Below are 26,988 nucleotides of genomic sequence, written 5' to 3'. Positions count from 1 at the left end.
GGAGTCCAGAAGTGAGGTCAGTAGAGGTCCGGGATCAAGTGCCAAGGGGTCAGTCCGAAAGAGGGTGCCAGGAAACTAGGACCACACAAGCCACGCCTGACGTTGCAGTCAGCAACAAGCTGCAGCCAAGGTGTGCCTTATAAAGAGCAAGGTTGACAGCAGGTGTGAGCCCTCAGCGTTTGGGCCTTAAGGAGACAGGCCTGCCTCTCTTCTGCCTGACCTTCTGCTGTCTACGTTCTGCAGGTGAGGGGGGAGTATCCTGTTCACTGTCTGTGTCTGGCTGCAGGGACTCTGCTGTATCTGGGGTGCTCTGCAGCTGAGGGGGAGAAGGAGCTGGATTCTCAGGAGGCTCCTCCATGTCTCCTTCTGAGTCTGCTGCTCCTGGGTCTGCTGCTGTTACTCCCGAGTCGTCCTCATCTGAGGAGTCCTCTGACGGGGCCATGACACTTACCTCAATACACTTTCCCAAAATGGACTTTTACATACTTGAAGGCTCAAAACACCCTTTGCTCCTTTGCTCCTGCAAAGTAAATCTCAAAAGACTGCCAGTCTACACTGAACTGGCTTCATGACTTCTTTAGAAATTAATGAGAAAATGACATTTTTGAGCAATGTTAAGAGTTGAAGTGTGTGTGTGTGTGAGGGACAGACAGACAGACAGACAGACAGATTCTTTTTATTAGTAGGTTTGGAAACGGATGCATAGTTGTAATCAATACATGTTCTCAAAAAAGTATGTCATGCGGTATCCAGAGCTTGGAAAAGTTACTTTTTTGAACTACAACTCCCATCAGCCCCAGCCAGCATGGCGCTGGCTGGGGCTGATGGGAGTTGTAGTTCAAAAAAGTAACTTTTCCAAGCTCTGGGTATGGCTTAATTTCTAAATAGGAAGTCTGGAGTCAGACTTGTCTGAAAATCTTACGTGGAACCTCTTCCACCATGCATAGATGTGTAGAGAATAATTGATGTTTTCAGTGAGGAGACAATGGCACTCAGCCCATGTGTAATAGAATGCTTTCCTAACTAAATACTGTACAAGTCCTATTGTGAGGAAAACAGTCAGATTAAAAATGGCAGCCCTACCACGTCAAAATATTACCAGCTGCCATTGCAGAGGTGTGTGGATTAGAGAGCCCATTAAATGCCTCCTGGTATTTGTGGGACAGTCTGTATACAATGGCATCCTCACCCTTTTTTTGGTAAAACCCTAGGAAGCCACAAAGAATCAGAGGTGGAAGAGGTAAGGTGTATCTGATGAATTGCCTGTCTCCCAGAACCAAGCTGTTTCATTTCAGCGTCATGTTGTGATCCTCCAAGTGTGGACAAACTGCCTGTGAGAGATATATATAGATGATTATGAAAGAAACCTGTGACACTGCAAGTGGAGCGGCATACACTGTCTTCTTGGTTTTCTCCTACAGGGTGTATGCAGGAGATTAGCATGCCAGGGTGTTTCCAACTAAAGGAATAATGCAAAATTAAGTTGTGCAACTCAGTTTGTGGGAAACTGGCTGATGTTGCTTGAGTGGCATTCTGGCTTCGAGCAGCGTAGGAGCTGGCAGTGTTGAGCCTCAGAAGAAGAGAGGCTGCAAAAGCTTGAAAAAGCAGGTTTTTGAGAAATGGTTCTCAGGAGGCCCACCATCATAGCTGTGGTTGCCGTTCGCAAGAAGACTTTTCAAAGGTAACTCAGACTGAATACATAAGAACGTAGGTGTGGGTGAACCAAAGAAAACAAGAGGGTTATTCCTACTCTTCAGCACTTGCAAGAGTTTGCAGATCTTGGAGCCTCTGCCATAGGTGGAAACCAGGCTCCCCATACATGTGATCACAGAACTATGTCTTCCCCAACTTTTTTTAAAAAAAGGAGAGACCCATAGGTGGTAGATCACATGCTTGCATACAAAAGGTCCCAGGTTCAGTAAAAGGATCAGGAAGCAGAGCTGGGGAGAAATACCTGCTTAGAACCCTGGACAGCTGTTGCCAGCCAGAATGGACAGTAATAGGTGAGACAGCCTTAGGAAGGGTGCTACCTTTCTCCATATATACTAAAACTACCTTTCTCCATATATGCTGTATAGCAGCAGTTGCCAGTTGAATTTTTGAGGAACTACTGCTGACATTACTGACTCATCATCATTTCTCTTCCCCTTATGATGGCTGTGTTCTACTTCCACTGTCAGAAGCAGTATGCCACTGGTTCCAGTTGGGAATCACAAGTGGGGAGTTGGGACAGAGCTGTTGCACTCAGGTCCTGCTTCTGGGCTTCCCATAAACATCTGGCCAGAGTATGTCCAGACTGCTGATTTTTCTGGAGCAAATGTTACTATCAACCCATTTTAGCTTATCTCAATAGACATTTACTTAGCCTGCAGGTATAAGGCCCTTTCTGGTCTGTTTCATCAGCTGTCATGATGTCCTTATCAACATGTCAGAGATAAGATGGGTTGTGAGTACTCAATGGCCCTTGCACCCATTCTTTAGAAAGTTTTTTTAGGAGTGCTTTTCAAAGCAGAAATATAGGGAAAAGTAGATAGAGTTCCAACTGAAATTGAGGGGCTGAAATTATTACTGCAGAATAAAAATGAAGACATTAAAACACAGAAGACTGAACTCTGGTATTAAGTATCTCATAACACTGAGTAAATTCAGAAGGGATTATGACATTTTTGAGAACAGGAAATAATCAGTGATGGGCAGCATTTAAAGTACTTTTTGTTGCAACTGAATGGTAATTAACATAACTTTATGCAAGTAATTACATATTTCAGGTGTTTGTTTATATTTTTAAAAAAGAATAAAACTACTATATCAGTCATCCCCCCAACGACCAGTGGCGGAGCACGTGTTTTGCATGTAAGCAGTCTCGCATTCAACTCCTGGCATCTCCAGGGAGGTCTGGGAATCTCCTCTGTTTGAAACCATAGACAGCACTGCCAGTCAATGTATACAATACTGAAGTATATAGCTTGGTGATCTGACACAGTATAAGGCCACTTCCTGTTCCCATTTTATAGCTTTGATGGAATTCATGACCAAGGTTGACTCAACTGGCTCCTTGCCTCTCAGTCCTGAGTCTCACGCTAGCCACTGAATGAACCACCTTGCAGTACTCTCTTTTTGTAGGCTGCATATCCTCTGCACCTCATCTTGGCAATGTCCCATTGAATGTTGTGGGTCTTGCTTCTGAGTAAACATGCATAGATCAGGCTGCAACAATCTGCACCTTAGGCCTACATCTGGCCTTGGGAACTGTGCCCAAATCTTCAACCCTCAACCTTGAAAACATTTCCATTTTTCCCTGATGGCAAAGCGTAGTATCCCTCCTTCTGTTTTCCAAGACATGCCGTTATCTAGAAAATTGGCACAACAGCCTGTAGGCATCATCAGTGTGGCACAACTCTGGACAAAACATTCCACAAATAGGTACACAATCAGGAAACATCTATTCATAGATGCAGATGGCTCCAGGAGAGGCTGTGCAACTCAGCAGTGAAAGCAACCTCTTGAGCTGCAGGTGAATGAAGGCCAGAGTAAGATTCTGAGTAGAAGAATGAAATTGTTTTGACACAAGCTTGCAATTTCACCGTCTAATACGTCAACAGAGATCGTGTGATTGTCTTGGGCCATGCAGGCTTTTCCCAAGTAGCCTATTGGTCTGGGAACAATAGACTATCATACCAGATTGGTGTCTACCTTTGATCATAAAGATTACTCAATGGGGCAGTGGCCACTCTCGAATCATGCCGTGTCTGCATCATTGGATACAAGGGGAAGGGCCGTAGCTCAGTGGCAGAGCATCTGCCTTGCATGCAGAAGGTCTCAGGTTCATTCCCCGGCACCTCCAGCAGGGCTGGGAGCATTTCCCATCTGCAGCCCTGGAGAGCCACTGCTGCCAGTCATCACTAACAATACTGAGCTGGATGGGCCAGTGGTCTGACTCAGTATAAGGCCGCTTCCTTTGTTCCTGAGATGTGAGCAGTTGCTCACGGCACCATTGTGATCACTTCAAGAACAGCAGTGAGGGACATGCTCCTTTTAAAAACAAAGATGAGTGTGGAAAAGGGAACACTGACTCTTAGAGGGAATTGGGACTCAACTGCATTCTTATAAAACAAGCACCTAAGATTAACTTTTTTGATTTGTCGGACGGGATTGTTAATTTCTATGGTTTCTTCTCTCTTTTTCTCTCACTTCTATGCTCTAGTATAGAACTGGGTGTTTTTTGAGAGCTTTTAACTGGATGTTGTGGAATTCCCTGTGTACGTAAGACCTGAGACTGAGACACAAAGCCTGTTTCTTCTTAGGAGACAACTTAATCTTAGGTGCCCTGACAGGAAGAATGACAGGGTGTCGAGATTGATACATAGCAGGCCTATGGAAGACATTCACAGCTTGGTACAAATTTTTCAAAAAGCGCTTCAGCCTTATCAGATTTCTGTGGTAAAGATGCTGTGCATTCCTTAGAAGAGACTCACTCATGGGGAGTTGGAAAATCCAGCCCTCGGACAGCTATTATGGAATAGACCAGACTGATCTCAAATCAGTGGATAAACATGCCTTAATAATGAATGCTGGTGCAGGGAGAGGTTTTATGGGCTGTGGTCCCCCAAAGAGCATTAGACTGGGGAATTTCACCGCCATGGTTTTGCAAGTATATCTAAAATGATTCACTACATGGGTATCAGCCCAAAGAGTCAGGGGGAATCTCTGGGAATTGTCCATCACAGTCTATTACTCTGTGAGAGGATGAAATGCAATATAATACCAGCTCCCTGAAGTCTGCCTGGCACCAAGGATGAGCTCATCATGACTTTCCAGAAAAAGCTTCTGGATACCTCATGGCCATTGGATGAACTACTTTTCAAGAACTTTTGGTATTTGGCACACTGGTGCAGGAAGGACCCCAGTTGTTTGTCCTTGCCTTGATATCTGCCTTGGGTGGAGTGTGCTTTCCTGCTGTATTTTGCATTCGCACCTTTCTACTCTATGCATGGCAAGAACCTCTCTTGTTCTTGCACATTGCTTAATTAGGTATCTGAGAAACAGATCCCAAATGGGTGGTTTGTGCTTCTGCCCGCTATTGTCCATGTCAAGGAGGCCCACTTGGAGACCCAGTGATTTAGAACAAGGGTGGGGAGCCTGTGGCTCTCCAAATGTTGCTGGACTAAGACTCTCATCATCCTTTAATATTGGCTATGCTGGCCGCTGGGGCTCCTGGGATATGTTCAGCATCTTGGACAGCTCCTTAAAAAATAGGACTAAAACCCAGAGCGGATTCTGCTGCCCTGTGACATCTATCAGTGGCCACTGCCTCCAGGGCTGCACTCCTGCTCTGTCTGTAGTATTATGTTACATGGCTAATGTTGCAGTGCAGGGGTAAGGAACCTTTTTTTTCAGCCCAAGGTCCAGGGGCTGCATACCAGTGTTGGGTGTGGCAGAACGGGTGTAACGGCCAGATACCCACCACTCTCCATCCTCCATCCAGGCAAGCTGGAGGCAGTTTCACAATGTAAGGACACATTTCAACCAGGTAAAATCACTAGAGAAGGGGCAGAGGAGGGACAGTGTGGCCTGGACAGAGTCCTGAGGGCTGGATAGAGAGGCCCAGAGGGCTGCATTTGGCTTCTGGGCCTCTGATCCCTGACATAGCAATGTTTAAAATTTGTATGTAGGGCCTAACTACATGTTACAGATGACACGTGGCAGCCTCCAACCTGCGTCTCCCTGACACACATATCTCTAGTAACACTGGGGGAGTTCACAGGCGACCTGTTTATTGAGCATTCATCCTGATTTATCTTCAGGGAGGTTAGATGGCATTGGTTCTTCAATGAGCATTTATTCATTCTGATTTGTTTGCCAGAAGGTTGTGTCAAAGCAAGTGTGATCCCACACTTTCCAGTCCCAATTGATAAAAATTGTTCAACCTATTTGCCAGGATGTGATTTAATCCCACCAAAAATAGTGACAGTCTAGAAAGTCGTATCATTGAGTTCATCCTCCACTCTCTCAAAGTATCAGCTAACAAATTGGAGAAGGAACTAAGAAAATGTCAAATCACTTGTTTCTATAACAAAGTATTACTGGGAGATCTTTTCTCTGTCTGTCTAAACTATGTAGTTGCAACCAAAGAAAACTCCAGAGTCATGCCACACCTCATCATCTCAAATACTGCAGTTAGTACTGGGTTTTTTTCTCCTCCACCCTGCCTTGCAGATTAGAAAAGCAATACTGTGCTGCCCTCTAGTGGCTGTTTCAGTGGGCTGACCACTTAGTACTCCACTTAGCATTCCCCAAGGAGACCCCATCTTCATCCTGTATGGTGAATTGCACAGGGACAGCCATGCTAGTCTGTTATAGCAAAAGCCAAGCCCAGTGCTAGCAGGCGGCCAGGTGGGGCACTGGCCAGGGGCCCAGAAGCACACAGGGGCCCATCACCAGCCTGAGCCCAACCCTGCCACACCAGTGCTTCTCCTCCTTTTTCCGCCACCTCCTCCTTTCCCCTCAGAGCCGGCTCAGTCCCTCTCCCTACTGCGCCCTGATGCCCAGCTCAGCAGGGCTTCCTCTGCGTTCGTTCTCTTGCTTGTCCGCTCAACCCAGGTTGACAAAGCTCAGGATAATGTTGCCCTGTAGATGGCCTGGCTTCTCGGGGGGGGAGCTCTCACTGTAATCAGTGTCGTCCTTGCTGCCAGCCCTGGCAGTTTGCATTTCTCCCCTCCTTCCTAAGACCGCAGCTGCTCAGGGTTTTGTGTGCACACTTGTGTTCGGCCTCCCTCCCTCTCCATATGTCTTAAGGGGAGAGGCTTTTTTTCTCATGTTTCCTCCAAGCCTGCTTTTATCTTCCCTTTGGGGATGGGTGGTGTCATTTTGGCTACATAAGTGTTCTCAGCCTGAAGACTGGAAATGGAAGGAGGGGATGGTCCTGGAGGGGGTGGGATTCTTCATGCTGAGAGAGAGAGAGGAAGATTTGACATAGCCTTCTCAAATAAACCAAAGAAAGGTAAAATACATTGCAGTGCTATCCAGTTAAAGTGAAGCACTTCTAAAAATAAATGATCAAATGGTGTCTAGCCTTGACTGGGCTTGAACAATACAAATATCCTGGAAAATCCCTCTGGACCTTTCTGTGTTAGGGGTAGGGATGGGGGAGAAATTCAACTCAGTTCACATTTAAAGGCAAACATACCAAATTTGCACTTTCTGAAACAATATGGGAATCAAAACACAGCCATCTTCTCCTAACTGTTCAGTGCAGTTTTCCAGCCAAGCAAAGTGTACAAAAATGCATATACTAGTATAAAGTGTGCATAACAATGCATATATTAGTAAAAATAGCTTACAAAATGCATTGTATTAGGGAAAATGGCTTTGCACAAATGTGAATTCACACTAAAACGTTGATGAATTATCACAAAGGCTTTTTAAAAAAAGCAAACAGATGTGGAAATCTGGAGAACTGAATTTAAGATGGGAAAAATGAGAAATGGAGAGAGCCTGAAACTGACACATTTGTGCCCATCCATAGTTGGGGAGAGAAATCTTCCATTTCATACATCATTATTTTTACATGCAATGAATTTGTAGCAGTTCTTTCCTAGAGGGGATGACAGTGCCTTGTTCCCGTCATATAAAGATCCTGGATTATTAATAAGGACTACGCCTCTCCAATTAGCAGTCATGCTATCCAGCCTTCCAAGTGACCTTTTAATCTTTACCTTTAAAGGCTAACCTGTAACTGTATCTCACCCACATGTCAGTTAAAATCCATTCTTCCTTCTGTGCCAGTTCTTTACAGCAAAGGGAGATGTGCCATGTTGCAAAAGAGCAATATGAAAAATTGTTTCACTGTTGCAAGAGACTTCTGTAACTGGGTGTAGAAGGGCAGAACTTATGCAGATAAAAAGGCAATCTGTGTAGAGCCCTATATATCGACCAGAGCAAGTGAATAAGTAACAAGTTCCTAAGACGTTTTCAGAACTGGAGAAGGTAAAGTTCATTGGCAAGTACCCAACAGGTAACTTGACTTTTTTGCATTACAGAAGAAGTAAAGTTGTTGTTTGGCTGCCATTTCTTTTGCTTCCCTGGACTCTCCATCTGGAACGATTCACTCTACACCTGAAAACTGACAGATACTTTTAAAATCTTGTGTGACCCAAACATGGAAAAGCATCTGAAGAATATTATTGTGGTTTCATTTGGATTTTTGTTTCTATTTACTGCTTACGGAGGGCTCCAGAGCCTGCAGGTAGGTGGACTTTGTTTGGATTGTTCATCTGCAATGGCATGCCTAGTCATGGAACATACATTTTAAGGAGAGATATTTGAAAAAGATCCATGGAGATACGATGCAGCTGGAATGATAAACCAAAGGTAGCCTGGATCTTCCATGACATATGAGAAATCCCAAAAGACCAGTAGAGCGTAAGAGCCCTTCTGGATCAGGCCAAAGGTCTGTCTAGTCCAGCATCCTCCCTATTCCCACAGTAGCCAACTGAATACCTTTGGAAGCCCACAAGAAGAGAAGGCAACAGCCCCCTCCCATTGTGTCTTCTGTGTAACTAGTGTTTCATTGGCATAGAGCCTCTGAACATGGAAGCTTAATGTCACCTTATGGCTAACAGCCATAAGAGACAACTTGAGAGACAACTTCTCCATGATTTTGTCTAGTTCTCTTTTAAATGCTCTTAGGTCAGTGGCCATCACATCTCATGGCAATGACTCCCATTATCTGATTGTGCATTGTGCAAATAAATGCTCTTTAATCTCTCCTGAATATCCTGCCTATCTTAGCTGGATGACTCCAAGTTCTAATATTATGTGCTGCCTCCTGTCCACTCCATGCATAATTTTATAAACTTCTATCATGTCCCCCCATTACACCCCTTTTTTTCTAAACATTGTTATAACTTATTTTAATATTGTATTTTTATATTGTTGAAACCTGTTCTGGAACCTTATAGTGATAGGCAGGTAAGAATTCAGATAATAATAATAATAATGCATTTATATTCCATCTTTTCTCCAATGAGCTCAAGGTGACGTACATTACTCTTTCCTTTTCCATATTGTCCTCACAACAACCCTGCAAGGTAGTTTTGAGGCAGGTGCACAGCATTTTCAGTGTCAAAGTCCCCTTATTTGTTGCAAAGTTTTGTATCCATTGCATTTTGTCTCTGCAGAGCAGCCTTAATGCTGAACATGGCCTGGGTGTTGCCTCTCTGAGTGTCATCTATTCATCTCTTATCATCTCCTCCATGTTTCTCCCACCGATCCTCATTAAGAAGTTTGGATGCAAGTGGACCCTGGTGGGCTCCATGTGCTGCTACATTACATTCTCGTTGGGCAACTTCTACGCTAGCTGGTAATACTGGTAGTCTACTTCTGATGAGATCTGCAATGTATTCGGGGACTGTAGTATACTTTCACCAGCTGCCTACATCTGCAATCCAGTGTGAAAATGTGTAAACAGGCAGCCTTTTGCTCATAGAGTGACTGTGGCATCACAAAACACAAGGCTGAAAGCCATTTTGGGGCAGGGGGGTTATATGACTACAAAAACCTTAATTTCTTATTCTTTACGTCACTAACAGTGGTACCTAACTGGATGCTTTGGAACTGGAAGAATTCCTGAGGTCTTAGGAAAGATCAGGGGGTACCAGCATGGAAGTAGAACTGGTACAGTTACAGGAAATCCATACATTCAACATTACACTTGATGCAACTTGATAGTCCACTGCAGGATGAGTTGGCCCAATAAAGCTACTTTGTCTTTGTAGTGGCTGAAATAAAGGGATGGGGGGGAACCTGTGGCCCTCCAGATGTTGCTGGACTCTAATTCCTGTTGGCTCCAGCCAGCGTGGTCAATAGTCAAGGATGATGGATGTTGTAGTTCCACAGCATCTGGAGGGCCACAGGTGCCTCCCGTCCTGCTGTTACATGCATAGAAGTTCCTATCATACAGATGATTTTGTGGGTCCCTCCCAACAATATTGCACAGCGGTGTGGAAATATGCCATGGAATGGGAGCGGTGAGCCACTGTCCACAAAATGGCTTCCACGTTGGGGAGCAGCTACAACATGGAGGCTGTTTCAACTTCAGGTACCCTCCATGTGGCCATCACAATGCGGACTATCCCCCCAAATAGGCCTCCTCAAAAGGAAGATAAAGCAGCTCTTTACAGCAGACTCCTTTATGAGTACTGGCTGTGGATATTTTGAGGTCAAAATTCAAACTGATACCACCCCAGTCTGGACTATTATTATTATTTATTTAATTAATTAATTAATTTGTATCCCGTCCTTCCTCCCAGCAGGAGCCCAGGGCGGCAAACAAGGCACTAAAAACACTTTAAAACATCATAAAAACAAATCTTAAAATACATTAAGACAAAACAGCATTAAAAACATTTTAAAAACTTTTTTAAAAGGGTTAAAAACATTATTAAAAAACATATTAAGCAATTCTGACACAGACACAGACTGGGATAGCTCTCAACTTAAAAGGCTTGTTGAAAAAGAAAACTCTTCAAAAGACGCCGAAAAGATAGCAGAGATGGTGCCTTCCTAATATTCAGAGGGAGGGAATTCATTTAGAGTTCATTTTTATGAGACACAGAAATGGAGAATGAAGTATGGAGAATGGTGTGCTCCCCCACCCCCCAAAGCTGACCCTGCCCTTTGAAGTAAAGGAAGCTAAGAGCAGAGATCCTCTGGACTTCTATATGCATTTCTGTCCTCTTTGCCTGGCTTCCATCCACCCTCCTTGAGATTCAGGGCTGATTATCCATGTGCTGATGGTGTCAAAGTACTAAGACGCAGAGGACAAATTACCCTTTTATTGGTTTTGAGGGATGGCTTTAGATCAGAATTTTCTCCATGGTTTGAAGGTGTTCAAAGCACAGCATTCGCTTAGGTCATCCAGTAGCTCAGTTTTTGACAACTTGGTGCCCTCCAGATGTGATGGACAACAACTCCCATCACACCATGTTGGTGGGAGTTGTAGGGCAAAACATGTGGAAGTCTCCAGATTAGGGAAGACTGTGATAGATTGTCAAAGCTTCCCCAGATCTTTGCTTTGAGTGTGTGTCGGGAGGGGGTCTTTCCAGCCCACACCTACATGTCAATGAGCTACATCCCATCAGAACAAAACAGCAGAACATATCCAGCCTTTGTAATGGGCAATCTAGAAGAGAACAAGAAAGCACAATGAACATTTATTGTGCAGTATATTATTTAAGCAGGCCTTGCATATCGCCTCTGCCTTTGTAGCCTAGGTGACCACTAGCTTCTCCTCCTTCAGTAAACAAAGGTCTGAGCCAACTTAATCAGAGCGGAGACCAGTAAATGCAACATCCAGTGCCTGGTGTTTCAGTATACTTATACATCATAGTAAGGGTGGGAGATTTATGTAAAGTTCTGTTACCCTTTCACCATTATTTTCACCATAGCCCATTCACAATAGAAACTGTAAAGATGCCTCACCCCATGTAATAAAAAACCCTATAGTGACAACCATACAGAGCCACAAATAAGTAGTTCTTAAACCATTGAACTTTATTAGTTCCTTATTTCTCCAGGGCAATAAATTCATTTCTCTGCAGTACAGTGCTTCTGGAGTTTCTTCGTATTATGAAGATTGTCTTTTATTATGAACATTGTTGGGATGGAAAGTAAGGGCCAAAAGAAATGTGTTGTGGAAGTCCCAGGTATGGCATGCCCTACAACATTATTTTTTCCAAAAAGCAGCCACAGAAATTATCTATTTAAGTCAGGCCCTTGGTCACTCACAGTTACACACAGACTGTCACTATTTTGCAGGTGGGATTCAGTTGCATACTGCTTTTCAAAACACTGGTGAGGGTTGCATGGGCTTATTTCATTTTCCTTCACTTAACTTGAATTGAACCTGATAACACAATTCTGCCTGGTAGACCTGAACGAAAAACTTCCTGATGGAAAATCCAATGCATGTTGAGATCCCCACGTACCATGTTGAGGTCTCTACCTATCAAGCATGGTTTCTGAACATTGATAAAAATGTGATAGGTAGGGAGTTGAATACAGCTTTAATACAATCTAGTTCCTTATATCTTATACCACATTAAAATATGTCCTTACACTGTTGGGGGAAAAAATGTTTGCGTGATTCCTCTTGAATTTGATGATGTAACAGGCTGTCTTTGGCCTATCTTTCAAGGATGTTAGTTGCTTAAAAGAGATATCTAAAGAATTTTATTTTTTGGCAGGTACACACTGATCCCCACATCTATGATCTTGGGGTTGGGAGGAGCACCACTCTGGTCAGCCAAGTGTTCATATCTCACAATTGCTGGCAATTCATATGCTCAGAAAGCGGGGAAAATCAAAAGAGATGTTATCAACCAGTATTTTGGAATCTTCTTTCTGATATTTCAGTCCTCTGGAGTATGGGGAAATCTTATATCATCCCTAGTATTTGAACATACTCCTAACAAAGGTAAATATATACATATTAATATATGTATATAATGTATGGCATGGCTTCCTTCCCTATCCTCTTCCTTTTAATAGTGCTACAAAAGTAAAACCAGATTTTCATCATTCCTTTTTTTTTTAAAAAGTCAATAACGTATCAGGTAGAATAGTGCAGATGCAATTTTAGGGATAATGAAATAACCAAAGCCTGATTTGGGAGTGATTCTCCCCATCTGCCAGCAGCCATTCCCCATACCCTATCCTTCATTGTTCACACTGCAGAGGGCTTTTCGGGGGCACCTGTGGCTGCAGGAGAAGAAGGGCTGGGAAACACCTTCTGTTCAATTATCTGAGAATCAAAACTATTCAACTCACTTAAAATTGTTTTCTTACTGGTTTCTGCTGATGATGTCATACCACTCAAGGAAGACAAATAAGTCCCCCAGTGATTCAGTCTATGGATTTGTCTTCTGTATTTTTATTGTTGGTTGTGTTCAGCACAGGAGTGAAAGGATTAAGTGGACTGTGATTGTTAACTCCGGCCAGGTGGAGTAGGCTGGTTAAAAGTCAATCTAGGGACATCAATAAACTCAGGTTCTTTCTAGGGACAGATTAGGGCTATGTGTCACCACACGTATGTGGCCCACCACATGGTGTAGCTGCCCACAGATCCCATCGGTTCCTGACACTCAGGATGTGCCATAGATCATACAAAAAAATGACTGTCCTGCAACTGAGATCTTAAGCAGATTGCTTAAGTAGATAAAACTCCATTGACTGACCAAATCAAATGTTACTGCTAGAAACAAATCAGAAAATGCTGGTAACTTTCTTGAAGATTTACAAGGGATGCAACATTTGATCATGGCTCAAAGGCACAGTTACTTGCTTATGAAATAGCAAAGATTGAAAAACAGAACTAATATTCTCTTAAGCTGTATCAGCCTTTACACTGTTATGCATACCAGTTCATAGATGCTCTCTCTATGGCATTGTCAGTAGAACTACTGGGAGAGAAAGGGCAATTTAGATAGTTATGCTTTTTGAAGTGTCAGAGTGCAGAAAAGTGACCTATTATTATGGGCACATCAAACTCCCTACTGCTCATGCAACTGCTTCCACACTGATTTGTCCACTAAGGAACTCTGTGCATTGCGAAGGATTCTAGGACAAATTCAATTATTCTCTTTCAGGCATCTTCTCCACCATTATTGATTTCACTGAAAATGAAAATCTTGATAAGATTTTGAGGTACCGCAGGGTTCTTCATCTGAAATTTGTTATATATTGGCCTACTTGTGTTTATGGTCTTGAATTTGACCAGTATTTTGACCGTTAACAAGTTCCCCTTTTGCTTCATTTTTGTTAATGGACTAGGGAACATCTCAGAAGCAGATCTGGCATGCTGTGGTGCAGAAGACTGCATGGCAACAAATGCTACAAATGGCGATGTGGCTTCAAAAAGACCATCTGTTACCTTGATCTACACTCTTCTGGGAATCTATACAGGTAAGTGCTTCCAGGCATCTTTTATGTCACATCCAGGATAGTCTATATAAATGAAAATATACAGTGTACCAAAGCATGGTCTGAAGGGACCTGATACATTAACCTTGCTGAAGTTAAGCAAGTCTAGGTCTGGTCAGTGGTTGCCTGGATGAGAGACTGCTTAGAAGGTATGCCAACTTGAGTTCCATTATGGTAAGATATAAGAGTAATAGATAAACAAAACATTGAGTAATAGTTGAGTGAGGTTCTTCCTTTCTATGCCCTATAGGTAGAGCCGTGCTCTCTCAAGGCCAAACAGGCATGGATCTACTCCTTAAAAAATCAAGACTTAAAAGCAGGAGGCTTTGATTGGGCAGTGATGCTAAGAGAGAAGCTGTTTTACTCCCTTCCCCCTTGTGTCTCATTTTTACTATTGAGATCACCTCTTTCCAAAGCAGCTGTTAATCCTTTCTGGGGAAGAAGGAAAGACAGCATCTTTGACCTTCAGGAGGGCTGCCCCAAATAGAAATATGTTGATTTGTCCTTAACGTAGCAGGACCATTTTGCATATCCTGGCTTGCTGTTTCCTAGACCAAAGAAAGTTTATTGTCATAGCATTATGTACAGGTTTGTGTCAAAAGATATGAAGAGGCCAAAATATATATGCCAGAGAGTAGAGAAAACAGATGTATGTTTCTCCACCCAGGGGAGCTTCAGACCACCTAATTAAAGACCAAGTTTTTAATGTCTTGTATCACTATGCATTTCTGATTATGGCACATAATTGCCATCTAATACCAATTGTGGCATGTTTGGTTTCCCAGGATCAGGCCCAGTTTCTAGGAACAGGATTTATAACTTATTTTATAATTTACAAGCTATTTTGTATATTTATATAATAGAAATCACCAGTAGAACATAATCGGTGTAGTGTTGGTTCATACAAGACACTTTCCTGCACCATCCTGCTTCTCAGGGATGGTCATATATTTGCTGACTATTTTCCAAATCTGTATGGACTGATTTAATACCAAATGGCATTTGAAATTTGATAGCAAGGAGGTCATGGTATTAGACTTTGACAGTACTGACAACTGATACACAATGATAAGTAATAGTGATTTTCGAATTTTCTTCCTTCAAGGAAGACTTTCCATATTGACTTGATGCCAGCTAATTTATCTGCATTGTAGAGGATGTTCTAGGGTGCCTACTCAGCCCACACAAGGCACTGCTAGCCTCTCCATCTTCCACTATGAAATGAGGGTATGTTGAGGTTGGGCTTATGCCTGGAGTTTGAGGTGAGGCAGGAACTGGGAATGAAAAGCCATGGGACAAGCCAGTAGCCAGGACTGAAGGACAAATCAGGGGGCAGGATCAAGGAGTAAGCCAGAAGTCAGGCCCAAATAAATAGGAACATGCAAGAGCTCAGGAAGACAAAGCTCAACTGGAATAGGAAACCATCTTCCACTGCTTCCTCTCCAAGAAGATGCAAGGTGGGTAGGTAACTAGGACCTGAAGATGCTTCACTGAGAAGCTGCCGTCTGCTGTTCAGTGGCTCACCACATGGTGTAGCTGCCCACAGATTCTATCGGCTCCTGACGCTCAGGGTGTGCCATAGATCATACTCAACATTTTGCTTTGGCTGTTCATTGCAGTGGAAGGAAAGTAGTGGTGGGCAAGGTGTATCTCATGGATATTGAAGAACCTCTTGATAGGTTTTGTTCCCTGGAAGACAGTTTGAAAACCACTGGTATATCATATTTGAAAGTATTTGATGGTTGGTATGCAATATCATTTAATTGTGTTTGATAGCTACATATAAATACTTTTAAAAAATCTTATAGCATTTGATGAATAATATGCAGTATTTGGCCATAGAGAGCTTTTAAAATGAAATATCTAGGTTATGATAGTTATAGGCAACCTGACAAAAATCATAACTATTAGATGATTTTCAAAGCCTTCAATTTTTAAATAGTGGGGATGACGATTTCATGTTCAAAAATGTTAATTCAGATTTTGAATATGCATTTCCCACTCAAAAGCAGTAAAATGGGAAAATTCCTCAATTTTGGTACAGTATATTCTTTCCAACCCTAAATTATATGCCTTTGAATGATTCAGTCCCGAGTTAATGTAATAAAGCTAACATTCCAGTTCTGTGGTATAATTCCTCTCTTCACATATGTTTTGGAAAAGACTATCAGTAATTCTGAAGACAGAGGCTCAGAAAACAAATTCACCTAGAGACAATATTGACAGATGCAATGACAGTGTATCCATGCTGATCTCTCTTTAACCTCTGACCTCTGGAAGGGTAAGAAATCTGTCTTATACAACAGCACAGTTGGGTTTTCCATCTGTCGTAACACACATGACACAGCTGAGCAGAGGGAATTGGGCATGATAAATACCTTTGTACTGAAGGCAGAGGCTTTGGACACTGATTATATTTAAACTATCTTGGTCTCTAAGGCTTAAATTAGAGTCATTTATTGGCCAAGTAATCTTACCCTACAACTGAGTCCTGATTATAAATCAGTCATTTGCTTGTCACTTTTTGACTTCCTTTTTATTCCAACACATCCTCTAATTTTTCAGGTAGCGGGGTGCTAGCTGTGTTGCTAGTCGCTGGATTTTTGGATCAGATCACAGATGACCAAGCAGAGAGTGACAAAAAGAAGTCTTCTTTTGGTTTCACTTTCTTGGCAACATTCTGGCATCTTAAAGACAAACGCCAGTGTCTTCTGATTCCTTTGACCATGTACAGTGGGATTGAACAAGGATTCCTTGCTAGTGATTATACCAAGGTAAGAACACAAGTGAAATGCAGTTGTTACTTCACCTTGAGTTCTTCAATTGATAATTGAGTTCTTCAGTTAATACACAAAAATATGTTCATGGGTCACTCAGGAGTGCCACTTTCCACTCCAGGTGGATGCCCTACTGAAAAGACCTGGAATCCATCCAAGAAATCTATGGAATCAATGACAAAAAGTGTTTTAGATGCCGTAAACCCAGAAGAGCAGGAATCAAACCAAGAACATAGCAGTAGATCACAAGGGGCCAAAGACCTGCTGAAAATCAGGTGCCACCAGAAGTGCAAAGCACCTTTAAATTCTGTGTGACTCCAATACTTTCACAAGGACCGTTTGTGATCAGTTGAGGAGAGGAAGAAGCTGGCATCCTCTTGGTGCTGCAGGGATCAGAGGGAGTTGGATCTAAAGGGGAGGTGTCTATATAAGGAGCAATTGCCATAGCTTAGAAGTCAAGCCTAGAAGAAAAAGGTATCTTTGTGCCTTCAACTTTGATTGATTTACTTCATTAATTTATCAACCAAAACCTCAGAGGCTTGCAAATCACAAAAGACACTTCTCATTTATGTAGGCCTTGCATTGCCTCCTAAACACCTCCTGTAGGGCCAAAGTACTCACACAGATCTAGCTGCTTTGCACAGTTTGCATACCCTGAAGGGCATGCACAGGCACAACTGGACAATGTCAAAAATAAAATAAAAGCAACATTAAAATGAGAGGTACATACTGCAGAATAACTGAATATAGAAGCAGGCCCTAAGGTACTTTTCTGTCTTAATGATGCAGGTCTTAACCATATTTTTATCATTAGTATATCCCTTCCATATTCTCCCTCTAATTAAAAGCATGATAATCTGATGCCCAGGAAGCCAAAGTGTTAACCATGTGACTGTCAATCAACCACAATGTGGGCACTTCCAGAGGACCTAGTTTTTGAGCATTCATCCTGATTTGTTTGCAGGGAGGTTAGATGTCACTGCATGAAAGCAAGCGTTACCCTACCGTTTCCAGTGCATTTCCCCGCCACTTTCCTCCTCACAAAAAGTCCAGCCTTTGGGGGAAAGTGTCGGTACATTACACAAGACCTCCCAATCAACTAGAATTGCACAATTTGAATTTGCTTGTATGTGACTGAATCCCACCAGAAAATAGCGAGAGCCTGGAGGTGCCCTTTGTTAACTACTTTTCCTCCATAAATGATTACTGTACATTTTTGATATTACATGTCCTCAGTTCTTCAGCAACATTTGCATTTGGTAAAATGTATGCCATTTCTTCTCTCTCTCTCTCTCTCTCTCTCTCTCTCTCTCTCTCACTCTCTCTCTCTCTCTCTCTCTCTCTCTGTGCCCCAGCACTGCACAGCGGGCATGCCCATTAAATCCAGAGACCCTCTGGCAAGGCACAGAGCTGTGCTTTATTGATCATGTCTCCTCCATATGAATATTCACCCAGCACTCAGAAACAAACATTGAGTCCTAGGCTCCCATGAAAGAATAAAAGTTGCCATGTTGAATATTAATGCCTTGGGTCTGTCTCTTTATCTCTTCTAGTCCTACGTGACCTGTGCCCTTGGGATAAATTTTGTCGGCTATGTAATGATCTGCTTTTCAGGTGCAAATTCACTCTGCTCCATGCTCTTTGGAAAGATTTCCCAATTCACTGGCAGGAAAGTCCTATTTGCACTGGGTATGTAAAGGCTAACTGAGGGGGGCGGAGGGGCTCATCTGCTGTAAGGAATTGAGTGTGTACATTGCTTTGCAGCAGGGAGCATCATGTAACGAGCAACTGGGCAAAAAGTGATCAGTCTAGACAAGTATTCTCCCCTCATTACTGGGGAACTGGAAATGAAACAGTCTTAGTTAATTTGAATTTCAAAGAAGTATTTTTGCACAGTCATTTCAGAGAGAGGCTCAGCTGTTTTAAACACAACAGGAAAGATGGTTGTTTGCAACTCATAAATCATATATACCAGTATCAGTCTCAATTATCTGGGTGCCACTTCTTAAGTATCCAAGACATCACCATCCACACACAAGAAGGAGGTATCAGCAGAGCTGGTGGAACTCCATGGTTTGCAGAAGTACCCCACCCCCCAAAAAACATGGGGGGCATAAAGGAGGGGGAACCCCAAACAGCTCACTAAGGATTAAGCATGTTTACTCAGCACGGAATGCTAACTGACGGCAGGGGAAGGATGGCGGGGATGGAATAGAGTATTCTGGAAAAGAGCATGGCTTGTTGGCTGGAACCCTGACCAGAAGCATTCCACACTGCAACATTTTGCTGCAGGTCCAAATTTTATTTCCTAACCCTGAAAATTTATTAGTATGTGTCTCAATGGGATTTCTGGAGTTGTTGCATGACATGCTGATTCTGACATTTGATCCCAAATGAAAATCCCTACTTTCCTTTCAAATCTCAAGCAAATCGCACCCCAGCCTCCTGGACAGGAGAGAAGGAGGGTGACTTTCTTTCATTCAGCTACTAGCATTTCCCCTACAGGGAGGTGGTTTCTGCAGTAATGAAGCACCATGCCACATATTTTGCCTGCCCCATTGTGGAGGTGCTGATCTGACAGTAGTATAATATATATGGTGAACTGGAGACTTCTGCAAGACTGTTCCTTCTCAAATGAGATTTGGGCCCCAACCCCTAACCAGGCCTATACAATTGGCAATCCATTTTTAACAATTAATTCAAAGGAAAGGACATTAAATATATGTGGATGGGGGATTTCTCTGACCCCTCCTAACATATTTTGATTTTGGATTTATCTTCTGACTGTATACATTTGAAGCCAAAGCAAATTAAGGGCGTTTCATTTCAGGATAGGTTATCTCACGGTGCTAGAAGCCAGAAACCAGTTTGCTACTATGTCCTCGCAACTGTGGTTCACCTGGAAGACATGGGAGGATTGAACAATGGCCACTCCTAGGTACATGCACTTGATAGGTGCTGATCTGACCAAAATTGTGAAGGCAGCCAGACAGGGACAGCTGTCTATGAAGAAGCATTTGGTGAACTTGGCACTGTTGGATCATCTCTCTGTACAAACCCATCAGTTTGTATCTCTCATGTTCCATGGGACTTTTTAATGAGCTAGCTCCACACATTTGCAAAATTGAACGTCCAGTTCTTCACATCGAATATGACTGATGAGAAATGTTCTCAAATACTCATCCTGGATAAAATTTAGTTCTTGAGAAAAGCAGCTGGCATTTTGCTGCCTACTTCACACATTTTGTCAGGCTTACAGTACTGTTATATATTAAATTACTTCCTTTGACAATGGGCTTGCTTGTAACACTAAGTCAAACTATGGCTTAGCACAAATGGGTGAGTATAAGAGTTTCTGGAGAGGAGATTGTGGCCACTTTGCTCATACCTTGATTCTCCTGGCTTGGCCACTGTGTCATCTGAACTCACACCCAAATTCATTGTATGTTTCCTCCAGATAAACTACCAGCTGTAAACCTGGGCTTCTTTGGGAGGAAAGGCGGGATAGAAATGTAATAAATGTAAACAAACAAGCCAAAGAACAAACGTTGGTTACAGTTTGTGGTTTGTTTAGAGCGAGACAAACCATGAACGTGGGTTCAGACAACACACTAAGCAAAATCATGGCTTAGCGCACACCAGGAGGAGGACTAGGGGAGGGGGGCAGCAGCCACAGTCTCCTCTCTGGGGACATGCACACTTGCACATTCACACTAAGCCATGCTTTCACTGAGGTTACAGACACACTTTGCGCTCATCTACTTGGTGGTTTAGTGTGTGCTTGGTGCTACTCACATCCCTTTTTAATTCGCATGGTTCACATGATGCTACTGGCAAACAGAAGGTATTGCACAGTTTTCCCCCTGTAAACCTGTACTAACCCAATCCACGGATAATACGAAAAGGCAAGGAAAAAATGTTTTCATTCCATATCTCTAGTGCTTGCAGATGCTTTGCTCCGATGCTTTTAGGTGGGTGTGTCAATTGTTCCCCTCTCCATGCCCACTCCCCCCTCTTCCCTTCATTCATTTCATTTCCTGTGGGCTGAAGAGCAACTTCCAGCTGCTCTCTCTCATTCGGCTGGTATTTTTATGTTGCTGCAAACAGTGCCTTTGTTTTCTTTTCCCCCTAACTTGTATGCAAAAGCATAACACTGCTCAAACAAAGATTTGTATTTCAGCTGTATTGTACCAGTGAAAATACAAATAATCGCACTTCTGGGTTATTGTTGTTTTAAATGAAACTAACTGGTTGAACAAACTGAGCATTAGAGGGTGTGGTCATTAGGAAACTATGCGATTGATTCTTCCACTCAGTGTGAATAGAAAACACCATGTTTTTAGCTGGCATTGAGCCCATACTGTGGACAGTGCAAATAGAAAAAGGAGGTAAAAACAGCGTCTTTAGTGCGAAGTAATGCTCCCATGTGGATAAGCCCTTACTGTTCCGCCAGTTCCATTGCCTATTTATAATGCTCTTTATTGTTTTCTCTCAATCCTTTGTCATTGTCAGGTGGAATTCTCAATGTTGCCTGCATAATAGCACTGTTGCTCTGGAAACCTAACCCAAATCACCTTGCTGCATTCTTCATATTACCTGCCCTCTGGGGTGTGGCTGATGCTATCTGGCAGACGCAGACCAATGGTAAGCCCTTACTGTGACAGAGGACTGGCAGTGCAGGCCTCTGTGCAAATTTACTTAGAAGTCAGTTTCACACTATGCACGCGTGCATGCCTTCCATCAATTAAGATGGCAGCAGGGACATCAGTCCCTTAGAAAACCTCGGCCACCATCTTGGTTGATGGCAGGCATGTGCAAGTAGTGAAGCCAGCATTCATCACAAGGGAGAGGTAGGTGGGGTGTGCAGGCAGGTGTTGTGGGCCTGCGCAGTTGTAGGGGAGTGCCTGGGAGCTCCCTCTCTGCAATCTGCGGCAGGGTCAGGAGCTGACACTGATGTGGATCATGGAACAGGAGCACTAGCCACCCACCCTAAGGAGGGGCCCTTCAGGGGCACCTCTGGACCCCAGGGGCTGATCTGGCCACCTTCTGGTGCCAGCCCGTTAGAGCCTGAGCTCTCTTATTAGAAAGATCCCACATTGCACAGGAATGAGAGGAAGAATGAGTGAAGTTGGAAGTGCCTAGCTATGTGAGATGGACGCTTCGCTTCTGGTTAGGGAGAGGTAAGAACGTCTTCCCTTCCACTATTCTGATTTAGTTGACATACTAACAAGCCTTAGGATTCAAGACTCTGAATTTGATTTCTAAAATTCTGCAATGCATGCTAAGATTTCCCATTGGCTGTAGTACTCCATTATGAAAATTTGGTACAAAGGAAGAAAGCAATCATTGATTCAAAGGAAGAAAGCAATCATCTTCAGATGAGGGAGGTGGGCCTCCTGTTAAAAGTCCTACCATGGCTTTCTCAAGGAAACCCTGTGAATTGAGAACAAGGGTGCTGAGAATTCTGTGTAAGAGTCTGCTGTCTAGTTACAGGGCTTGTTAGACTCAGGTGAAGAGGAATACCACCAGGGTTTAGTGAATGCTTGTAACCAGGAGGTTGTGAAGAAGCAAGTATTTAGATAGTGAACTTTGCAAATTTTTGGAAAGAGTTTGTCTTTGTTTTCTTTTTCCTGATGAGAAAGAAAGCAAGTCTTCTCTCCAGATGTTGCTGGACCACAACTCTCATCAACCCTGACCATTGGCCATGCTGCTGAGACTTACAGATGTTGTAGTCCAACAGCATCTGGAGGCCACCCAGTTAGGGAAGATCCTGTCTTCACTTGGAGGTATGGTGGTTGTGAACACGTATGACAGAACTGTGTGATAAGTAGAAGCATACACAGAAGAACAGGACTTGGTAAAGTTCTACTTTATGTTGAGATGACCGGCTGTAAGCTTATGGAATTCTTGGGGAAAGGGGTATCTTTTACAATGCTTGGATTAGTATTCTTCTGAACAGGAGGCAGCATTTTGCTTAAAGGATATCCCTTTTTAAAATTACATTGCAAGATATATATAGGCCTTCTTTTGTGCCAAGCCTCAGCCCCAGGACCTGTCGTCAGTGCTGGCTTACGGTTCTGAGAAAACCAAAGTAATAATAATGGGCTCAGCTCAAGACAGTTGAAGATGAAAATCTAGATGACTCTGGCTCCAAGTAGTAAATATAAAATAATAACTCTTGCAATAGGGCTAGCCCTAAATAATCAACAGAATATTTTTGAGCATGTGCAGAGTGTTCTACATGTATTAACTCCTGTTTTTTCCAATTTTTTAAAAAAGTATGGCAGCCTATGGTGCTTGATTTCCCTGTTAGTTACACCTTTTATTCTTCATCCCTGCTTCTGAGAAAGAAGTACTCCACACATGTCCAGATGTCTACTCTTCCTTATTTTTATTTCACTCCGGACAATGGAGTTCTGCCATTTAAAATAGTTTCCACAGTAGAGCTCAAATTAATCCCTGATGCTTTTGGATTACACACACAGTGAGATAGGCACGAGCAGCTCAGTTTAATTATCAGTTACATTACTCAGCTCTTACCTAAGCAAAGTTCCATTACATTCCAAAGATAATTTAGGAAACTGAAAATTTAACACCTATCGGGGTTTAAAGTAGATTTTCTTTTTATGGCACTGGAATCTAATATTGATCAAGAGCTCCTCCTAGAGGATATTAATGGGAAATGCCTGAATCCTTTACCCACTATGCATTTTCAGATTCATTTGTTCAAAGGTGTGGGTCACATTTTGGCATCCCAGAGTATGGAAGTGAAATCTAGTTTGTTTCCTTCAGTTTTCTGTAAGGGTTGCTTCATGTGTAATAATCAACATGCTGGTATGTACACACATGCACCTCCTGTGAAAGAATTTTACAGCCTATAGTGTAGTCCTTTATTCACAATAGTTGCTTAAATAGAATTATGCTGTTTAAAGAGGTGGGTTGTCCTGAAAAACAAAATAATTATAAAAGGGCAAAAACATCTTTCTGTTCTTCAGTCTAGCATGTCTTTTTGACAAGTGCCACGCCCCTCAGGAGTTCGAGGGGGTGGCCTAGGAGAGGGCACTCTCTCTGGAATTCCCTCTCCACAGAAGTGCATCTGGCACCTTCACCATACAGTTTTCAATGAGTACTGAAGATGCACCTTTTTATCCTGGCCTTTGACACCTGAGATGTATGTTTTCAGGACCCATCCTATTCCTGTGACTGTAATTTGTTTTAATTGTTTTAAATATTGAATTTTAAACTGTTGTAACCTGCTCTTGCACCTGCTGGTGATGATGATGATGATAGAGCCTGAACATGTTCTACCTCCACTGTCAGAGACAATAAGCCTCTGTAGACCAGTTGCTGGAAATCACATCAGGAGAGTGCTGTTGCGCTCAAGTCCTGCTTGTGGGCTTCCCATAGGCATCAGGTTGGCCGGTGTAACACAGGATGCTGGACCAGATAGGCCATTGGCCTGATTCAGCAGGGCTCTTATGTTCTTATATTCTTCAAATTAGATCAGATATTCTAACCAGCAGCCTCACCAATGTGTTATTTCAAGCAAATTAATCATAAACATAGCAGGCATTGCCACTGCAGGTGTGTATCACCCAGGGCAACAATTCAGCTTCAGAACTGAAAGCAGATCTTACGTTACAATGCTTTTGGAATAACTGCCTGATGCTATCATGTCATAGGATTGGTTCACACATTCATTCCCACAGTAGCAGAACTCACACTTTGTGTGCATAAAGGTTCCAGCTAATACCATCATTTAATGCTTTTGTTTGGAACATCAGTGACATAGCATTATTCCGACACTGAACAGTGGAGAAACCTGGCAGCCTGGGCTGGTCATGATGCTGACAGCAGCTGCCAACTGGCCAGGAACATTTCTGTAATAAAAGAGAGAGCACCCCCAGGCCAGGGGCCTGATTTGGCCCCCAAGGAAATGTTTCTGCCCCCCCCCCCCGAAGGTCAGTTCTGGAGACAGCAACAAAAATAAGGAAAAGAATTAAAGTAGACTTGGTGTTGGGATAGGCAGAGATTTTGGGATGGCCACACCAACTGCTGGCATGCAGCCCTGAGTGAATGCAGCCCTTGGGCCAAAAATGGTTAGCCACCTGCCCTGCAGTGTAAACCGAACCGTAATATGTGTGAAATGCGAAGGCATACAATTACTATTAATACAGAACATGAGGAGCATGGAGAACTAGCAAGACTGTTTCTTACAAGTTCATCTTAAAGGCAGAAAAAATGTAGTTCAGCATACCTCAGTTCCCTGATCAGTGAGGAGTGCAGGGACAGTTTAGCACCATGCACCATGCACTGGAGAGACACCAGGCACTGGAGACTTCAGGTGTCTTTGCAACATCTTTCCAGATACTCAAGCAGAGTAACATGGAAGCAAATATACTCAGCAGACAGCCCAATGACTTTTCCTATTTCAGTTTCTCTAAAGCAAGAGTGGGAAACCATTTTCAGTATGAGGACTACATTCCCTCATGGGCAAACTCCCAGGAGGTCATCCACGCACGCACACACACACCTTCATCTTCCATTAAGGCAAGCAAGGGACATTTTCACAGTCCAAGGACATATTCCAGCCAGGCAAAAACACCGAGGTTGGCGCAGAGTAGGCCCAATGAGGGGTATTGCTTGGAGAGAGAGGTTGTGGCTGGGGAGGATTCTGAGGGCCAGAGAGAGAGGCTTGGGGGCTAGCCACATTTGACCCCCAGCCCTAAAGTCCCTTATTCCTGTCCTACAGCAACAAGGGGGATGTTGCCTGATTCTCCTTGGCTATTTCCAGTTCAGCTAAATTCACCACTCGGATCTCTCATCTTTCTGCTTCTGTCTGTGCCTGTATTCAAAACTGCAGCAGCACTGCTTCTCTGCACCGCTCATCAGCTGAAGGTGCCACATTCCAAAGGCAGGGCAGAGACATTTGCCACCACAAGGAACATAAATTATTTTGTTAAAGTCCCTGCCCACCTATTAGTTGCTTGGTAATGGGTCAATTCACAGTAATTAAGGCAGGCAAACTCCAAACCCAACAATATGTAGACTGATTGGTTTAAGCAACAACGTCATATGGTCCTAAGCAGCTGCCAAGTACAAAAGAGAAGACTATCATAAAATATTGTTGTGTGGCATGACCTTTTCCAGGAAGAAAGAGTGCTGGCTGCTGTTGTTACAGACATAAATAGGGATCAGATTTAAGCTTCATTCAAACATAACGTTTTGCATCATTCTTTTTCACCTGTTTACAGCTCTCTATGGAGTTTTATTTGAAAAACACAAGGAGGCTGCCTTTGCTAATTATCGCCTGTGGGAGTCACTGGGCTTTGTCATAGCCTTTGGTTACAGCACGTTCTTACAGGTCAGCATCAAACTGTATATTGTATTGGCTTTACTGGTGGTGTCCTTGATCTTCTATGGAGTAGTCGAGTACCTGGAATCAAAGTCATCTCCTGAAACACCTAATACTTCAAAGCAGGAGCCAATCACACTGACACAAAATCCTCAGGAAACCAGATTATAACGCAGCAAAGTAAACCTATGCAAGGCAAGACAAACAGCCCAGTCAAAATGTGCCCAATTTTGCACATGTGTGTTTTCATTGGCTTCCAGAAAGTAGTGCTGATACGGAAAAGGGCAGCATGTGACAGGACTGGTGGCACAGGTGGCTTTTCAAAAGACTCAAGACCAAGAAAGGATATAAAGGAACAGATACCATGATTTGTGCAATATGTAAAGCGATTTTTTCCCCCAAATTTTTTGAATTGTTGCAAAATGTAAAAAGGAATTTATTTTCAGGCAATGCAATAAGGTCTTCACTCAAGACCTTACAAACTATGGACTTTCTCCATGTTAATCCTCTTGCTTCTAATAACGATGTTTTAAAAATTGTATTTGATGTTTTAAGAAAAATGTTTTGGAAAAAATAATATAAAAATGTTTATTTCTGACTAAATCACTTGTACCAACATAGAAAATACAAACTGACTGACTCAACTGGATGCAGGTTTACCACTCCCCTCAACTGAAGTAAATAGGAACAAACAGTGTTTTCTCTGTCTCCTAGTCAATGTGCCACATTTTCAAAGGTTGTGTTTCCATGTTCCATCTAGCATTTAATCTGTACCCTTGGCTTGTAATCCTGTGGTCCCTGTGGTGAAAAAGGAAAGGTACTGCCTTCAAGTCGATTCTGACTTATGGCGACCCTATGAATAGGGTTTTCATGGTA

At 42.9% G+C, this 26,988-nt stretch overlaps 1 protein-coding gene across 2 annotated transcripts; it reads left to right on the top strand.

The window, feature by feature from the left end:
- Positions 1–1,547: 1,547 nt before the first annotated feature.
- UNC93A (unc-93 homolog A) lies at positions 1,548–26,988 on the top strand. Of its 2 annotated transcripts, XM_061626377.1 has the most exons (9): positions 1,548–1,681; positions 8,040–8,245; positions 9,180–9,361; positions 12,246–12,475; positions 13,831–13,962; positions 16,546–16,754; positions 18,311–18,446; positions 21,270–21,401; positions 26,012–26,988. In XM_061626377.1, the coding sequence occupies exons 2-9, from the start codon at positions 8,159–8,161 to the stop codon at positions 26,281–26,283; spliced, it is 1,380 nt and encodes a 459-aa protein (XP_061482361.1). In that variant the 5' UTR covers positions 1,548–1,681; positions 8,040–8,158; the 3' UTR covers positions 26,284–26,988. The 2 variants fall into 2 exon arrangements, with proteins under 2 accessions (XP_061482361.1, XP_061482362.1); XM_061626378.1 differs by lacking the exons at positions 1,548–1,681; positions 8,040–8,245 and adding an exon at positions 7,926–8,014.

Source organism: Rhineura floridana, chromosome 4, assembly GCF_030035675.1.
Source record: "Rhineura floridana isolate rRhiFlo1 chromosome 4, rRhiFlo1.hap2, whole genome shotgun sequence".
Lineage (NCBI taxonomy): Eukaryota > Metazoa > Chordata > Lepidosauria > Squamata > Rhineuridae > Rhineura > Rhineura floridana.
Note: the sequence above shows the minus strand (reverse complement) of the source record. Positions and strands in the feature narration are given on the sequence as shown.

Bases quoted from the DNA above. Each gene is read 5' to 3' on its own strand.
- UNC93A (XM_061626377.1), top strand. From the start codon at position 8,159: ATGGAAAAGCATCTGAAGAATATTATTGTGGTTTCATTTGGATTTTTG. The intron at 9,362-12,245 runs GTAATACTGGTA...ATTTTTTGGCAG, and splicing joins GGCAACTTCTACGCTAGCTG to GTACACACTGATCCCCACAT. The intron at 16,755-18,310 runs GTAAGAACACAA...TATCTCTTCTAG, and splicing joins TTGCTAGTGATTATACCAAG to TCCTACGTGACCTGTGCCCT.